The sequence below is a fragment of the Heterodontus francisci genome, chromosome 3, assembly GCF_036365525.1.
Source record: "Heterodontus francisci isolate sHetFra1 chromosome 3, sHetFra1.hap1, whole genome shotgun sequence".
In the NCBI taxonomy this organism is placed as follows: Eukaryota; Metazoa; Chordata; class Chondrichthyes; order Heterodontiformes; family Heterodontidae; genus Heterodontus; species Heterodontus francisci.
In genome coordinates, this window is record NC_090373.1 from 104,878,909 (window position 1) to 104,897,005 (window position 18,097).

General features: G+C 43.6%; 1 protein-coding gene across 1 annotated transcript in view; it reads right to left on the reverse strand.

Annotated features, from left to right (window-relative positions):
* Positions 1-1,879: 1,879 nt before the first annotated feature.
* Positions 1,880-18,097, reverse strand: part of rnf217 (ring finger protein 217) — a 199,574-nt gene continuing 183,356 nt past the window's right edge. The window contains exon 6 of the mRNA XM_068025366.1: positions 1,880-7,481. Coding sequence (XP_067881467.1) covers positions 7,408-7,481 — 74 coding nt within the window. The 3' untranslated portion in view covers positions 1,880-7,407. The remainder of the gene's footprint in view (positions 7,482-18,097) is intronic.

Consider the following 18,097-nt stretch of genomic DNA (forward strand, 5'->3'; position numbering starts at 1 on the left):
TTAAGGGCACTATGCAGCATTCATTCTACTGCAGCTATTTGGAAACAGAAAAATGTTACCTACATAAACATCACTTAAATAATAAAACCAATATGTCTGTCCAGTTACCAAGTTTGTTCGTGCAGTTACCCTAATAACCATTTTAGAAAAAACAAAAATCTTGTTATAAAGACAAAAGATGAAAAGAGCGACCTAAACAGAATGCTACTGATTGAAAGAGGAAGTACTATACAAATGTCATTGTGGGCTGTGGTTTCGCTAAATTAGTTCCTTCATAGATCAAAAAAGCACTTGTGATACCCACTTGGCGGCTCAACATATCAGATGCTTAGATTTTTATTTTCTCCCCCACAGTCCAAGATATTATTCCAATATGTTACATTTGCACAGGTTAAGAGTTTGAAGAATTAGGGTTAGAAGTAACCCCAATTAAAGAATCTCACTGGGAATTTGTTGGAAGGTCTCATGATTGGTTGCCATAGTTCTGGTGGAAAATCTGTTTATGAGAGGGGTTTCCGCTGACCTCCTGCCCAAGTTATGATCGTTAATCAGGAGAACTCCTGAGGAAATGCCTGCATTCATATCATTGCTACCATTTTTAACTAACCATTTTGGTTGCACATGGCAAAAAATTGTAAGCTACTCCAAAGATGCAAGATGATAATTTTTACTAACTTACAAGCAGGTTAGGTCATTCTTCAATGGAGGTAGGCTCCTACCCCTGCCCAATGTATAACTCATACTGAATAAAATGTTAATGCGGCTCCTCGAGTGCAAATTCTTGGGAGGCATTAAGGTGGACAAGTCCCCAGGTCCGGATGGGATCTATCCCAGGTTACTGAGGGAAGCGAGAGAGGAAATAGCTGGGGCCTTAACAGATATCTTTGCAGCATCCTTAAACACGGGTGAGGTCCCGGAGGACTGGAGAATTGCTAATGTTGTCCCCTTGGTTAAGAAGGGTAGCAGGGAAAATCCAGGTAATTATAGACCGGTGAGCCTGACGTCAGTGGTAGGGAAGCTGCTGGAGAAGATACTGAAGGATAGGATCTATTCCCATTTGGAAGAAAATGGGCTTATCAGTGATAGGCAACATGGTTTTGTGCAGGGAAGGTCATGTCTTACCAACTTAATAGAATTCTTTGAGGAAGTGACAAAGTTGATTGATGAGGGAAGGGCTGTAGATGTCATATACATGGACTTCAGTAAGGCGTTTGATAAGGTTCCCCATGGTAGGCTGATGGAGAAAGTGAAGTCGCATGGGGTCCAGGGTGTACTAGCTAGATGGATAAAGAACTGGCTGGGCAACAGGAGACAGAGAGTAGCAGTGGAAGGGAGTTTCTCAAAATGGAGACGTGTGACCAGTGGTGTTCCACAGGCATCCGTGCTGGGACCACTGTTGTTTGTGATATACATAAATGATTTGGAGGAAAGTATAGGTGGACTGATTAGCAAGTTTGCAGACGACACTAAGATTGGTGGAGTAGCAGATAGTGAAGGGGACTGTCAGAGAATACAGCAGAATATAAATAGATTGGAGAGTTGGGCAGAGAAATGGCAGATGGAGTTCAATCAGGGCAAATGCGAGGTGATGCATTTTGGAAGATCCAATTCAAGAGTGAACTATACAGTAAATGGAAAAGTCCTGGGGAAAATTGATGTACAGAGAGATTTGGGTGTTCAGGTCCATTGTTCCCTGAAGGTGGCAACGCAGGTCAATAGAGTGGTCAAGAAGGCATACGGCATGCTTTCCTTCATCGGACGGGGTATTGAGTACAAGAGTTGGCAGGTCATGTTACAGTTGTATAAGACTTTGGTTCGGCCACATTTGGAATACTGCGTGCAGTTCTGGTCGCCACATTACCAAAAGGATGTAGATGCTTTGGAGAGGGTGCAGAGGAGGTTCACCAGGATGTTGCCTGGTATGGAGGGCGCTAGCTATGAAGAGAGGTTGAGCAGATTAGGATTATTTTCATTAGAAAGACGGAGGTTGAGGGGGGGACCTGATTGAGGTGTACAAAATCATGAGAGGTATAGACAGGGTGGATAGCAAGCTTTTTCCCCCAGAGTGGGGGATTCAACTACTAGGGGTCACGAGTTCAAAGTGAGAGGGGAAAAGTTTAGGGGGGATATGCGTGGAAAGTTCTTTACGCAGAGGGTGGTGGGTGCCTGGAACGCGTTGCCAGCGGAGGTGGTAGACGCGGGCACGATAGCGTCTTTTAAGATGTATCTAGACAGATACATGAATGGGCAGGAAGCAAAGAGATACAGACCCTTAGAAAATAGGCGACATGTTTAGATAGAGGATCTGGATCGGTGCAGGCTTGGAGGACCGAAGGGCCTGTTCCTGTGCTGTAATTTTCTTTGTTCTTTGATAATATCGGATTCATCAAAGATGTAGAAATTTTCCTCAGATTGCTATCACAGAGGTTTCAGATTAAAGAGAACAAATGTGAGGAAGGGCAACAGAGAGCAATAGATCTTGAAAACAGACCAGTGAAGAGGAGTTACTTCAAAAACAGATATGAACAATGTCATCTCAGAGGCAAAAGCAAGCAGGAAGAATATGTCTGAGAGATACAAGAAACGAGAGAGGACGATCTTGAAAAAACAATAGTGAATGAGGGAAGAAAATTTGCCCTGTTGCCCAATGTCTCATCGGGGCAATTTTTCATGCTCAGTAAATGGGCAGTAATCTGACAAAGTGGACTTCTGCCTGTTGTAGAGCTTGCTCAATTTTTATTCCACTGATTTAATCAGATGGGTTCTAAAATGGACAGGTGTTCAGCTCATCAAATTATCGCCTAGGCAATGAAGATGAAAATTTACCCCAACGATCTTTAATTTGTGAAAATTATCCTTAGGAGCAGCTGATGACTGTTCAAACCTCTGAGTAAGTAAACTATTATATACTAAAGGGTAACATGCCTTGACAAAAAATATTTAATACTTGTGATTAAATAATGGACTTCTCTGTTCTTCTGATTTTACTTTGTGTGCAAGAAACAGAATAGAGATGCGATGGAGGGCACTGCAGTCTGGACCATTAGCACTAATTTTACTCGACTTCACAGAACAAAAAACAAATGAAAATATCAAAAGTTTCCTAAAAATCTAAATCACCTAATAATATTTTAAAATTTCTACATAAAGAAGTGTTGGCTTATTGGTTCTGATGAAATTTATGTTTGAAAGTCTAAGAGGGTCAATCCTGATAAAGATCCAATAGTTACTGAAAAAATACGAATAAAAAAATGTTGCTTTTAAGTGAAATATGTAAATCATAGCCTTATTCCATGATCCTGTGCTCCCAGCGAGGAAGCTGTAATTAAAGGAAGCACAGGTCAGAGTTCTGGAAATAATATTGCAGCCCTAACTCTCTGCCCCATGCTCCCTGAAAATATGGCTTCATTTCGGAGCTGCTGGTTCATGGAATTAACCTTCACATCTCTTCAGTCTTATTGGAGGGGAGGCATCAATGCACTTACATCATTACCATCACAAAACTACTTTCAGATTTTACCTGAATTGATATTTCATTTTACAGAAAGTATAAAAACAAATTTCCCCCAGAACATATAATTTTATCATGGGCTTTGATGTAATTCTCAGCCATTCACAACTTTCTGTTACACTCAAAGATATTTGTACTACCCACTGTCAACGTTTGAGGGATTTTACTGACTTATCATTAGGCAAAACCTGTCAATATCGCAGTGTTTTCAAAAGTACTGTATTTTTAGAAGTTATAAAAATAAATGTTTACAATCACAAGTCAGCTTATCACAGAAATTATCTTTCTAGTACACTATAAAAAAATTGCCAATTATGGTAGGTGTGTAGGATATGATGTGCAATCTTGATAATGAGCACCTTATAAACTTAATAGGAAAATAACAGTACTGGACATGTACATGCTACAAACTGATGAATGTTGTATTTAAACTAATTGTGAGGATTTAGAAATAGTTTATTTCTTAAGTTCTTCAGCACAGAATTTTGGTGCATTAAAATAAAAAAGAATCAGCAGAGTCTTTTAAATTGGTTTCAAAGGAGACATATTACTGATAGTTCATGGTTCCGAGATGTTGCAATCTCAGGTAAAAATACCTATTTGTCATATCATCCAATCAGGTTTTGACTGTGCTGAGATAAATAAAATATAGAGAATGGTGATTTTATCCCAATATTCAAAAATGGTTAAATTGCAAACCTAGAACTTAGAGACCCTTTAGCCTAACTACATTGGTTAGAAAATGTTTACTAGCATAAGTAATAATCAGCATCGATTTAGAAGCACTGGCATTAATTTGAGGGATTAACTAAACTAGTGGATGTGCACTACTTAGATTTTGAAAATTAAATTGTTAAAGTTTTACAGTTCGGCCTTTTAAAGAAGGTTAAGGCTCAGTGAGTTACTGACATATTAGATAGCTGACTGAAAATTAGTTTGGTAATAGGAAGCAGATGCTTGCTAAACTTTAAAAAAAAGGGTCTGCCTGGCTTCAAGAGACCAACAGAATCCCACAGCAAATTGTTTGTTTCTCCTGTCATTAACACAAATGACAAATAAATGATTTGGATAACAGTACTTCTTGTAATATTGAATTTGCTGATGACGATGTTATAGTGCCTTATATGGAAGATAAACTGCATTCAAAGGATCTTGGTCCAATTAAACAGATTGGTTTACAGAGTTTAAAAAAAATGCAGATAATGCACAATGTAACAGGAAACAGAATATGTGCTCGTGTTGAAGGGATAGCTATTAGTATAGTATATTTTCCAGTTATTCACAGAAAAATTTCAGTCAATGTGAAGTTCTTATAAATATTAAGCCAAACCTTGATTTTAAAAGTATGGGATATAGTCCAGGATTTAGGTCAATTATATATGGACTATGGGGGGGGGGGGGGGGGGGGGGGGAGAGAGCGGGGGGAGTAGGCTTGATGAAACAAACGGCCCTTCTACAATTTCTTGAGTTCGAATGAGCAGGATATGGAAATTCAATACACAGGACAACAGTTCTCTCCAATGAAAGGAGCTACTGGATGATCAATATGTTTCTGTGTAATTGTTAAAATATTAACTATGAAGAAACATTTCTAGCAAAACCACAAAACCACTTCTTTGAACTTCTCTGCAATATTAGTTAATGTTTTTTAAAAAATTATGCTTAGACTGTCAAGTGACCCATTTCATACTACAGAAATAGAATTGAAGAATAACTATAGCATGGCTATTAGCAGCAGAAAGGTTCTCCTCTCTCAAAAAAATTGCTAATAAGGCACTAAAAGTTACTTTAAGATGGCATCATTTAATGTTATTCGGTGGAATGCAAGCAAGCAAAATGTGATTGCCAGATCTAGTGTCAGGATTTCCTCCACTTCCATTAGCCTGGCAATAGTCACAACTGGAAATCAACAGTGAAGCTAAGTGGGAAGATACTAGCCAGTCATCTGAACTTACTGTAATTGAGGTGTAAATTCCAAAGGTTTGCTTTTGAATATTCCAAGATGGCCATCCAAGGGTCCAGGCAGTGTACGGTTGAAGGTGCCGTTCAGCCCGACTGCCTGCCTCCTGACTCAGGTGTCCCCGGCGAGGGAACACATTGGGCTGAATTTCATGAGCCCTCCGGCGTTGGGGTCGTGGCCGGGGGTCCCGGAAAATTCTTCCGGGAGAGGCCTGCCATGACTTCCGCCGCCGAGAAGGCCACACCGCATTTTACTGGCGACGGCAAGGCCTCGGTGCAGTCCCTCTGCCACTCAGCGGTGGGGCCTTCATTCAAATATTAAAATGAAGTAAAATAAATGCAAATTAATCTACCTCGTCCCGGCAGCCATCCCACGCCGATATTCCGGCCACCAGCCAGAACTCGTGTGCCTTAGGAACTCCGTTCAGAGTTCCGAAGAGTGACACTGGTGGGGAGGGGGGGGAAGAGCAAAATTATCAGGGCGGAGGAGGAAGGGGAGTGGAGAAAACACTTTGTATTGGCTGAGGGGATGTTGGGCAGGGGCTGAAGGGCAAAGGTAGGGGAGAAAAGTTGTTAATGGGAAGAAAAGTTTTTTGTGTGCCTTAAGTACATTGGGGGGTGGGATAGGGGCTTCGATCCTTTAATAAAGTTTAAAATTTTAATTTGGCCTCAACGTCCCTTTAAAAATTGAAATTGCCAATAAGGTCTTGCAGCCCTTTAAAAATGGCGCCGGCTGTACGTCATTGGGGGCGACCGCTCCGCCCCCGCCCCCCCCCTCCATTTAAATGAACCTCCACACGAAATATTGAGAGGGCTCAGCAATGGCACATCCGCGTGAGCAGTCCGCTGAGATGAGAGCACGCTGCTGCAATTTGTGGCACGCTCATAAAATTCAGCCCCTTTGAGGCCTTCTGTGACTGATGGGCACTGGAGGGACTGGAGTGCATAGTCAATGTCTGGGGCAAAATTTTAATTTATTTTACATTTTCTTTTATTTTTGTATAATTTACTGTTTATTGTTTGTGCCCCATTAAAGTTGCCAAATTGGCAACAAACAAAATGAGTTTTCTTTTGCATGATCCGAATTTGTTCTGCATGTTCACACTTCAGCAATCTGTTTGTTTTGACCAGATTTCAATATTTCCCACCACTGAAATAAAGCAAGGACAGCCTTTGTTGAGGACAAAACCTACTGTACACATTATTTTGGCTAAAACTCAGGCTCATGCTGTTGACCATGATTCTAGAATTTTAAAGATCAGGTCTACTTACTGTTTGGACTAAGTGGCAGAGTCACAACTTGGGCAGTAATCTAAAATATCCCAGTTTACCTCTAGTGCCTTGAGCTGAATTACAACTGCCACCTCTGCAAATGTTAACTGCTAGAAGAGTTGTGTATAAAATATCCAATTAGATGAAATCTTAATGAAGCGGCGTGTATAGTACGTAAGCATCCTTTGAGATAAGAATTTTCATTGCAAAGGGTACAGGAATATCACATGGTGCAGAGAAAAATTCTCTTCAAAAATTGAGGTTTTAAGACAGTGTTAGGACAATGCAAGAAGTGCAAACATTGCCAGAGGCCCATATCATCCGTGATTACAGCTTAGTACTGCTAACATGTGCAAAATGGAAAAACAGCCCTATCTCCAGCACTGTTATCTTTTACCCCAGATCCATCCATAAAAAGAAAAGAATCTGATTAGTTGCTTCTTTCTTGAGTTGTACATCACAGTGCTTGAAGCGAGGTCTTTGGAAGTTATTCCGAGAATGGTGTACTACTAATATGGCCAAGAAATAATTCATGACAACATTCCCAGTTTCATGTTTGTTCAATATCTGGTTGTTAATTGCGTGCTATTGCTTCTCACTGCAGCGTTCTGTGAGGACCCTGACATATCCGTCGTTACCCATGTAAACAAGGCTCATTTCTTTTTTTACGTAAACATGCCAGTCTGTGACCTTTTCCTCTGCTTCTTACAAATGTAATAGATAGGAAAGATAAACAAGCCTATGAAAAGAAAAGGAAAATGCATTAGTGAAAGTTAATATATATTAATATAGTTATTTAATTTGTGTAAAACCAATAGCTCTGATTGTTAATAAAGTTCCATGATAAGCAAGCTCTATAACTAATGATTTATTCTGAAACCATTTAAAACTACACAATGCTATTATTTAATTAATAACTAGAGAATTAAAGAGAAGCAACAAAAATAAAATGCATCATCAATTAGTTGCAAAAATACACAAAAGAAAACTAACGTTTTGCACTTAGCAATTACAGTGATTTGCAGTATTATTTTTATTAGGTTCTGTGAGTGGAATACTCAAAATGTTCTTGTGATTAGCGTGATGCTTCTAGCGGATGAGGTACATAATCTAACAAAATGACACAATGTGATTAAATCAACATAATAAAAATATAGGAAGTGAATCCTGTTATTGCTCTGCTCCATCTAAGGGTTTACTTCCCCTGTAAAATTAGATGCAGTGCAGATAATTTTTTCTGTGTATTCTATGTTGCCAGTTAACGTATAGAGACTGCATCTGACAGGACAAAATACAAAGGTGTTTGAAAATATTTGTGTATTTATTAGCTCACAATTTAGAGTCTGTTAAAACTAAACAAAATAATTCCTGCATTCATCCCTTTAAAGTCACCAAATTCAATATAACCCAGTACAAATTTGCAGGTTGTTTCTTTATAAAATGGTTTAAAAAATTGAAGTGTTATTGTGCTGCTATTTAGCAGCTTAAATTCTGTGGGTTTAATTACAAGCTCATTCTGGATGAGCAAGGTCATTTAGCCCATCTAAACTATTCCTCCAGTGAGATCCTGTCACAGCATTGTAGCATCTAATTATCTCTTAAGATAACAGGGTTTTCCCTTCACTATTCTATCTGGAAGTTTATTCCACGTGTTGATCACATCTTTCATGAACAAGGATTTCTTGATACCTGTCCAAAAAATATCCTCTTTTAGAACCTTGTTCTGTTCTGGCCGTTTAAAGTAACATTCTTGCTTAAGGTTCACTAGATTGATTCCAGAGATGGGGGTTTGCCTTATGAAGAGAGATTGAGCAGTTCAGGCCTTTACTCTCTGGAGTTTAGAAGAATGAGAGGAGATTCAATTGAAATATATAAGATGATTAAGGGGATTGACAAAGCAGACGTAGAGAGGATGTTTCCTCTGGTGGGGCAATCTAGAACAAGAGATTATAGTCCTAGGATAAGGGGTAGCAGATTTAAAACAGAGATCAGAAGAAATTACTTCTCTCAAAGGGTCGTGAGTCTGTGGAATTCACGACCCCAGAGTGCGGTGGATGCCGGGACATTGATTAAATTTAAGGAGGAGATAGACAGATTTTTAATGAGTAAAGTGTTGAAGGGTTATGGAGAATGGGCAGGAAAGTGGAGTTGAGGCCAAGATGAGATCAGCCATGATCGTATTGAATGGCAGAGCAGGCTCAAGGGGCTGAATTGCCTACTCCTGCTCCTAGTTCTTATGTTCTTAACTTTTTCTACACCTGTAATAATTTTATCTATCTCCACAAGATCATCTCTTACTCATTTTCTTTCTGGATTGTAAAGCCCGTTTCTCCAGTCTCTTCTCAATATTTATCAGCCTTTTGGCACAGCCTCCAGCATTTGCATGTTTATTGGTGATCAGAACTGAACAAAGTATACAAAATGTTGTCCGACTAGAGCAGTATAAAGTTTGATTATTATCTTCTCTAACTTATATTCCACTGTTATGGCTATTAGCTTCAGAAATTGCTACCCTGTATTGGTGGGACATTTTTTATGTCGAGTCTACCAATACTCTTAACACCATTCATGGCATACATGTATTGTCCACCTCTTCTTCCTATGGGTAGCACTTTACATTTGTCTGCATTAAATTTCATCGCCATTGTTCTGCCTACCTGCATCACCCTCAGCAATTCTTAAAAAAACTATTTGTATTACAATATAAAAATGCAACATTTGGCATATGGTCAAAATAGACAAGACACAATAGGCACTTAAATGGCATTATTTGTAAAATTGGAATGTTTAAAGTTGGGCATTTCTTATTGAGGTTTTCTACAATCCTTGCATTGCAGAGGCAATGGAAAAATGTTTCACCCTCCAGTTCCTGTTGTTCCTTTAGGGTTACTACAACAGAACTAAAAACCCTTACAATAGTTAAGTAGGAACTGGCAAAGTATACTTCTTAAAATTATGGGTTAATGGCAACTTTGCTCATGTGTTAGCACAGCTATTTCATTGAGACTAGGCAATTATTGCATTACATGGAAATTATAATTGTTTTTGTCATATACACTCTATTCAGTATTTAACTTTCTTTCAACAAGTCTTTTAAGCAGTAATCGTTAACAGAACAGGCTGGATTTTCCTTCAGGGGTGGGGAAACCGATATCGGGAGAACTCTCGGGTCCCGACCCCGCACCGCTTTGGACATAGATCCCCCAACATGATTTTTCAGTGTCAGGCCAATTAGTGGATGGTTCCTGAGGCTGGAGGGCCAATAGGAGGCCCTCCAGCAATTACACATTGTCAGCCCCACCATCCCACCAGGAGGTGAGAGCTGCCGATGTATGTAGGAGAGAGTGAGGTTCATCCTTCAGGTTTTGAATCCACCCAGGATTACAGGTATCTCTGAGAAATACAACATTCCTCAGACAGCTGTTCACGCCACAACCTGAGATCCATACTCAGTGCCATGCGTTGTCACATGCACACACTGGACCTCTCTCTCCAGAAGGAATGAAACTGAACGGACCACCCGGCATCGACCTAGGCACAGGAAATGACAACGGCAAACCCAGCCCTGTTGACCCTACAAAGTCCTCCTTACTAACATCTGGGGGCTTGTGCCAAAGTTGGGAGAGCTGTCCCACAGACTAGTCAAGCAACAGCCTGACATAGTCATACTCACGGAATCATAACTTACAGACAATGTCCCAGACACGGCCATCACCATCCCCGGGTACGTCCTGTCCCACCGGCAGGACAGACCCAGTAGAGGTGGCGGCACAGTGGTATACAGTAGGGAGGGAGTTGCCCTGGGAGTCCGAAACATCGACTCTAGACCCCATGAAGTCTCATGGCATCAGGTCAAACATGGGCAAGGAAACCTCCTGCTGATTACCACCTACCGCCCTCCCTCAGCTGATGAATCAGTAATCCTCCATGTTGAACAGTACTTGGAGGAGGCATTGAGGGTGGCAAGGGCACAGAATGTACTCTGGATGGGGGACTTCAATGTCCATCAGCAAGAGTGGCTCGGTAGCACCACTACTGACCGAGCTGGCCGAGTGCTAAAGGACATATCTGCTAGACTGGGTATGCAGCAGGTGGTGAGGGAACCAACAAGAGGGGAAAACATACTTGACCTCGTCCTCACCAATCAGCCTGCCACAGATGCATCTGTCCATGACAGTATTGGTAGGAGTGACCAGTCATTGTGGAGACGGAGTCCCAACTTCACATTGAGGATACCCTCCTTCGTGTTGTGTGGCACTATCACCGTGCTAAATGGGATAGATTTCGAACAGATCTAGCAATGCAAAACTGGGCATCCATGAGGCGCTGTGGGCCATCAGCAGCAGCAAAATTGTACTCAACCACAATCTGTAACCTCCTGGACTGGCATATCCCCCACTCTACCATTATCTGCGTGCGATAGACAGAGCTAAGCGATCCCATAATCAACGGATCAGATCTAAGCCCTGCAGTCCTGCCACATCCAGCCGTAAATGGTGGTGGACAATTAAACAACTAACTGGAGGAGGTGGCTCCACAAATATCCCCATCCTCAATGATGGGGGAGCCCAGCACATCAGTGCGAAAGATAAGGCTGAAGTGTTTGCAACAATCTGCAGCCAGAAGTGCTGAGTTGATGATCCATCTCGTCCTCCTCCTGAAGTGCCCAGCATCACAGATGCCAGACTTCAGCCAATTCGATTCACTCCGCGTGATATCAAGAAACGACTGAAGACACTGGATACTGCAAAGGCTATGGGCCCTGACAATATTCTGGCAATAGTACTGAAGACCTGTGCTCCAGAACTTACCGCGCCCCTAGCCAAGCGGTTCCAGTACAGCTACAACACTGGCATCTACCCTGCAATGTGGAAAATTGCCCAGGTATGTCCTGTACACAAAAAGCAGGACAAGTCCAATCCGACCAATTACCACCCCATCAGCCTACTCTCAATCATCAGTAAAGTGATGGAAGGTGTCGTCAACAGTGCCATCAAGCGGCACTTGCTGAGCAATAACCTGCTCAGTTTGGGTTCCACCAGGGCCACTCAGCTCCTGACCTCATTACAGCCTTGGTTCAAACATGGACAAAAGAGCTGAACTCAAAAGGTGAGGTACGAGTGACTGTTCTTGACATCAAGGCAGCACTTGACCGAGTATGGCATCAAGGAGCCCTAGCAAAACTGAGGTCAATGGGAATCAGGGGGAACACCCTCCGCTGGCTGGAGTCATACCTAGCGCAAAGGAAGATGGTTGTGGTTGTTGGAGGTCAATCATCTGTGCTCCAGGACATCACTGCAGGAGTTCCTCAGGGCAGTGTCCTAGGCCCAACCATCTTCAACTGCTTCATCAATGACCTTCATTCAATCATAAGGTCAAAAGTGGGGATGTTCGCTGATGATTGCACAATGTTCAGCACCATTCGTTACTCCTCAGATACTGAAGCAGTCCATGTGGAAATGCAGCAAGACTTGAACAATATCCAGGCTTGGGCTGATAAGTGGCAAGTAACATTCACGCCACACAAGTGCCAGGCAACGACCTTCTCCAACAAGAAGGAATCGAACCATCTCCCCTTGACATTCAATGCATTACAATCACTGAATCCCCCACTATCAACATCCTAGGGACTACCATTGACCAGAAACTGAATTGGAGTAGCCATATAAATACCGTGGCTACAAGAGCAGGTCAGAGGCTAGGAATCCCGCGGTGAGTAACTCACCTCCTGACTCCCCAAAGCCTGTCCACCATCTACAAGGCACAAGTCAGGAGTGTGATGGAATACTCTCCACTTGCCTGGATGGGTGCAGCCCTAACACTCAAGAAGCTCGACACCATCCAGGACAAAGCAGCCTGCTTGATTGGCACCCCATCTACAAACATTCACTCCCTCCACCCCCGACACACAGTGGCAGCAATGTGTACCACCTACAAGATGCACTGCAGCAACGCACCAAGTCTCTTTAGACAGCACCTTCCAAACTCGCGACCTCTACCAACTAGAAGGACAAGGGCAGCAAATGCATGGAAACACCACCACCTGTAAGTTCCCCTCCAAGTCACACACCATCCTGACTTGGAACTATATCGCCATTCCTTCACTGTCGCTGGGGCAAATTCCTGGAACTCCCTTCTTAACAGCACTCCAGGTATACCTACCCCAATTGGACCGCAGCAGTTCAGGAAGGCGGCTCGCTACCACCTTCTCAAGAGCAATTAAGGATGGGCAATAAATGCTGGCCTGGTCAGCGACGCCCACATCCCATGAATGAATTTCAAAAAAGCACCGCCTCACCTTATCTCAAAGCCGTTACACTCCGCAGTTTCATTTCATCCTTCGTCTTATCTGACGCATCAACAAAAAACGATTTTTCTTCCTTTCAGGTGTTAAAGAACGCAAGCTCCAGCAGCTGATGGGGACTAATGCCCCTCCAGATCCTTCTTCTCCTTCACTTCCCTCTGACCCCACCCCATGTATTCACTATATCCTCTGACCTTCCCCTCTCTGACGCTCAATGTTCTGTACTCAGCAAAGGACTCAGTTTTATCCCCTTTCGCCCCCACCTCAATGAATTCCGCGGTCAGCATGATGTTGAGCTCTTCTTCCACCGCCTTCACCTCCGGGCTCACTTCTTTGACCAGGAGTCCTCCTCCAACCAGCAGACCCATTCACCCACCTCCAGCATTCTTCCTCCACTTGGACCCCTCCCTCTGGCCTCTTACCCGCTCTTGATCTTTTTATTGAAAACTGTCAGCGAGACATCGGCCGTCTCAATTTCTCTGCCTCCCACCATGCCACTGACTCTAACCTGTTCCCCTCTGAACTTGCAGCACTCCGTTCTCTCAGGTCTAACCTCGACATTGTCATCAAACCTGCAGACAAGAATGTTGTCTGGCTCACCGACCTCTACCTTGCAGAGGCTCAGCGTCAACTCTCAGACACTTCTTCCTACTCCTCTCTGGACCATGACCCCATGTCCGAACATCAAGCTACTGTCCACAGGACTGTCACTGATCTAATCTCTTCTGGCGATCTTCCCTCTGCCGCTTCCATGCTCATAGTCCGCAACCCCAGACAGCCCACTTCTACCTCCTTCCTAAAATTCACAAACAGGACTGTCCTGGCAGACCCATTGTTTCAGCCTGTTCCTGCCCCACTGAACTTATTTCTTCCTATCTTGACTCTATCTTTTCTCCCCGGTCCAATCTCTTCCCACCTACATCCGTGACTCTTCCGACGCCCTACGTCATTTTGACAATTTCCAGTTTCCTGGCCCCAACTGCCTCCTCGTCACTATGGACATCCAATCTTTCTACACCTCCATCCCCCACCAGGACGGTTTGAGGCCTCTCCGCTCCTTCCTGGAACAGAGGCCCAACCAGTCCCCATCGACCACCACCCTCCACCGCCTGGCTGAACTAGTTTTCACATTGAACAACTTCTCCTTCAACTCCACACACTTCCTTCAAGTAAAAGGTGTTGCTATGGGTACCCGCATAGGTCCTAGTTATGCCTGTTGTGTTGTGGGATATGTTGAACATTCCTTGTTCCAGTCCCACTCACGCCCCCTCCCCCAAATCTTTTCCGGTACATTGATGACTGTATTGGTGCTGTTTCCTGTTCCCACCACAAACTGGAAAACTTTATCAACTTTGCTTTCAATTTCCACCCTTCTCTCACCTTTACATGGTCCATCTCCAACACTTTCCTTCCCTTTCTTGACTTCTCTGTCTCCATCTCTGGGGATAGGCTGTCTACTAATATTCATTATAAGCCTCCCAACTCCCGCAGCTACCTCGACTACACTTCTTCACACCCTGCCTCCTGTAAGGACTCCATTCCATTCTCCCAGTTTCTCCATCTTCAACACATCTGCTCCGATGATGCAACCTTCCACGACAGCACCTGATATGTCTTCCTTTTTCCTCAACCGAGGATTCCTCTCCACTGTGGTTGACAGGGCCCTCAACCGTGTCCGGCCCATTCCCCGCACCTCGACCCTCACCCCTTCCCCTCCCTCCCAGAACCGCGACAGGGTTTCCCTTGTCCTCACTTTGCACCCCACCAGCCTCCACATCCAAAGGATCATCCTCCGCCACATCCAGAGTGATGCCACCACCAAACATATCTTCCCCTCCCCTGTCAGCATTCCAAAGGGATCGTTCCCTCCGCGAAACCCTGGTCCACTCCTCTATTACCCCCAGCACCTCGGCACCTTCCCATGCAATTGCAGGAGGTGTAACACCTGCCCTTTTACCTCCTCTCTCCTCACTATCCAAGGCCCCAAACACTCCTTTCAGGTGAAGGAGCGAGTTACCTGTACTTCTTTCAATTTAGTATACTGTATTCGCTGCTCACAATGCAGTCTCCTCTGCACTGGGGAGAGCAAATGCAGATTGGGTGACTGCTTCGCTAAACACCTCTGCTCAGTCTGAAAGCATGACTTCAAGCCTCCAGTTGCTTGCCATTTCAACACTCCCCCTGCTCTTATGCTCACATCTCTATCCTGGGCTTGCTGAAGTGTTCTAGTGAACATCACGCAAGCTCGAGGAACAGCATCTCATTTACCAATTAGGCACACTACAGCTTGCCGACTGAACACTGAGTTCAATAATTTCAGGGCACGATTGGGCCCCCCTTTTTATTTTTGGTTATTTTTTTCTTTTTTATTATTTTTATTTGTTTATTTTATTTTGGTTTGTTTCATGATTCATTTCTTTACCATTGTTTTTTTCATGTTTGTACTTTGGGCCAGGGTTGCTCATTTTTCTGCCAATTAACTCCTTCTCTGCACTAACGCTTTGTCTTTCAACACACCATTAACATACCATTTGTCTTTGCTCCATGACCTTCTGATCAGTTATTCTCTGTGACCCTCTGTCCTATCAACACCTTGCCCTTTGTTATCTCTTGCCCCAACACCGCTTTATTTGCTTAAAACCTATTATATTTCTAACATTTGCCTGTTCTGATGAAGGGTCACTGACCTGAAACGTTAACCCTGCTTCACTCTCCACAGATGCTGCCAGACCTGCTGAGTACTTGCAGCAGTTCTTGCTTTTATTTCAGATTTCCAGGACCTGCAGTATTTTGCTTTTATGTGGGACAGAGGTTGTCTCCATCTTGAGGCGCCCTCTGAACTCTTATTAAAAATAAATAGAAAGAGGCTACAGATGCCAGGCTGTCTTTGTGGAGGAGGAACCCTTCCATAGGATAGCCTGTGGCTGCAGCTGTGGCCATCGCTGTATGGCAGCCGGGTGGTAGGGGTACGGGTTATAAAGGCCGCTGCAGTGCTGGACCCCCGATCTGCCACCAGGAGGCTGCCTCCTCTCACCGACCATGTTTCAGCCACTGCAGCGGGCCCACCTACCAAGTGGAATATTCCTGTCGGTGCGGGAGGGGGTCTTAATAGGCCGCTCAATTATCTTTATTGGCTACCTATCACTTGCGGGCAGGAAGCCGTTCCGCCCACAACCCAGCCTTTATCAAAATGGCTCTGGGTTGGAACCGTGCCAGCAAACCGGCACACTGGCGAGGGGTGAGAAATTCCAGGCCCGCCCACCTTGGTTCTGCCTCGAAAATCTAGTCCAACAAGTCTAATTAGAACCTTATTGAGGGACATAAGTAAATGAGGAGCATGGGACATTTTTCTGTCACTTGAGAAGATAAATTATTGAACTCAAACACTATAATAATTAATAAGTATATATTATTTTTACATTATATATATATTGTCATACAGATCCCCACCTGCCAAGAATGTGGCATATTAATTTTGTCATATGAACATTGATTTAAACTGTTGCTGGAGTGAAGAAAGGACTTGTTAAAAAGAAAATCACCAGACACTTGGCTGGAAAAATATCTGCATACTAACAGACTGTGCTTGGAGAGACAAAGGACTATTCCCTGGTCCACTTAACACAAAATAGTCTGTGATCACCAGACCTTGAAGCTGAGGACGCTCACATTCCAGGATGACTGCTAAGATGGCAGAATCCACAAACAGAAGTGGCTAAACCAGCTAGTTACATGACTAAACTGCTGGGCAACCTGCTCTTCTATTTGAATTGTGTCACAGAGAAAGAGTTAGAAGGCTGTTTGAACTGGAACCTGGAGTAAGGAAGCCTCTCTCTCGCTCTCTCCCAAGCCACCGGACCCACGGAAGACACGTAAATCTCAAGAGAGAAAAGACTCCGACCTTGCAACAAGTTGAAGTGTGAACTGGGCCCCGACGAATTGTAATTCTGACCGGAAACCTAAGACTTCACAGCAAACTCAAAGGACAGTAAAATAGAAACCCATCTATTGCCTCAAACTTTTCCCCTTTATTCTTTTCTACTTTTCTGTCTCTATCGCATATGCCTACTAGCATGGACGTGTCGCATATTCGTAGTCGGTAACCGGATTAGAGTTTAAGATGAATAAACTTCTACCTTTCTTGTTTAAAATCTAAGAAAACCTGTCTGAACTGATTTCTTTGCCTTACAATTGGAAAGCGGTGAACAAGGATTCACTAATGGGGAGCTAAAACACGGTATTTAAAAAAAAATTAAACCCTGTTACGGTTAAATCTGAGGCTAGGCTGAGAGCGAACCCCTAGACTCCTTCTCACCTGGTCAGAACAGAATATATATACACACACACACACACCCATTACCCATCCTATGTGCTCTTCATCCTCACTATATTATTGTGTTTAAACTGTCTCATTTCACTATTTTCAAACTTAGTTATTTCTTTGCCAGTACCTCGAAACTGTGGACCTCTTTCAGTTTCCTTTCCTCCTATAGGCATTTAAAAGAAAACAGTGTTACCCATTCATTACTTCCTAATTTGACCTGGTATCCCTCATATATTGGGCTGGATTTTTACCAAGCTTACGACGTCGAGCTCCGTGGTGGGAGGACTGATTGTTCTGGCAGATGCCTGCCTCGGAGGCCGAAGCCGGGAGGGCCTGGCCTGATCCTCCATGGCGGACCCCCTGCCGCTGGGTGACGGGACCTCAATTTTCATATTTAAAATCTTTAAAATGAATTCATTTAAATATTCTTACCAGTAATCTTCAAGTCCTGCCGCGATCTTCAGAGCGGCAGCCAGCACTCCTGCGCCTTTAATTTCCCCAACTGGGGAAAGCAGGACTGACACTGGTGAGGAGATGGGGGGGGGGGGGGGGGTGGGGTGGGGGGAGAGTTAGGATTTTCAGTACAGGGGTGCTGGGTGGAGGGACAGGGTCAAATAAGCATCATCAGTGCAGGGGATGGTGGGAAAAGTTGAACTTTCAACTTTGTGCAGTCAGGAGCCGGGGGGGGGGGGGGGGGGGGGTGGTGGTGGGGAGGTCAGAATTCAAA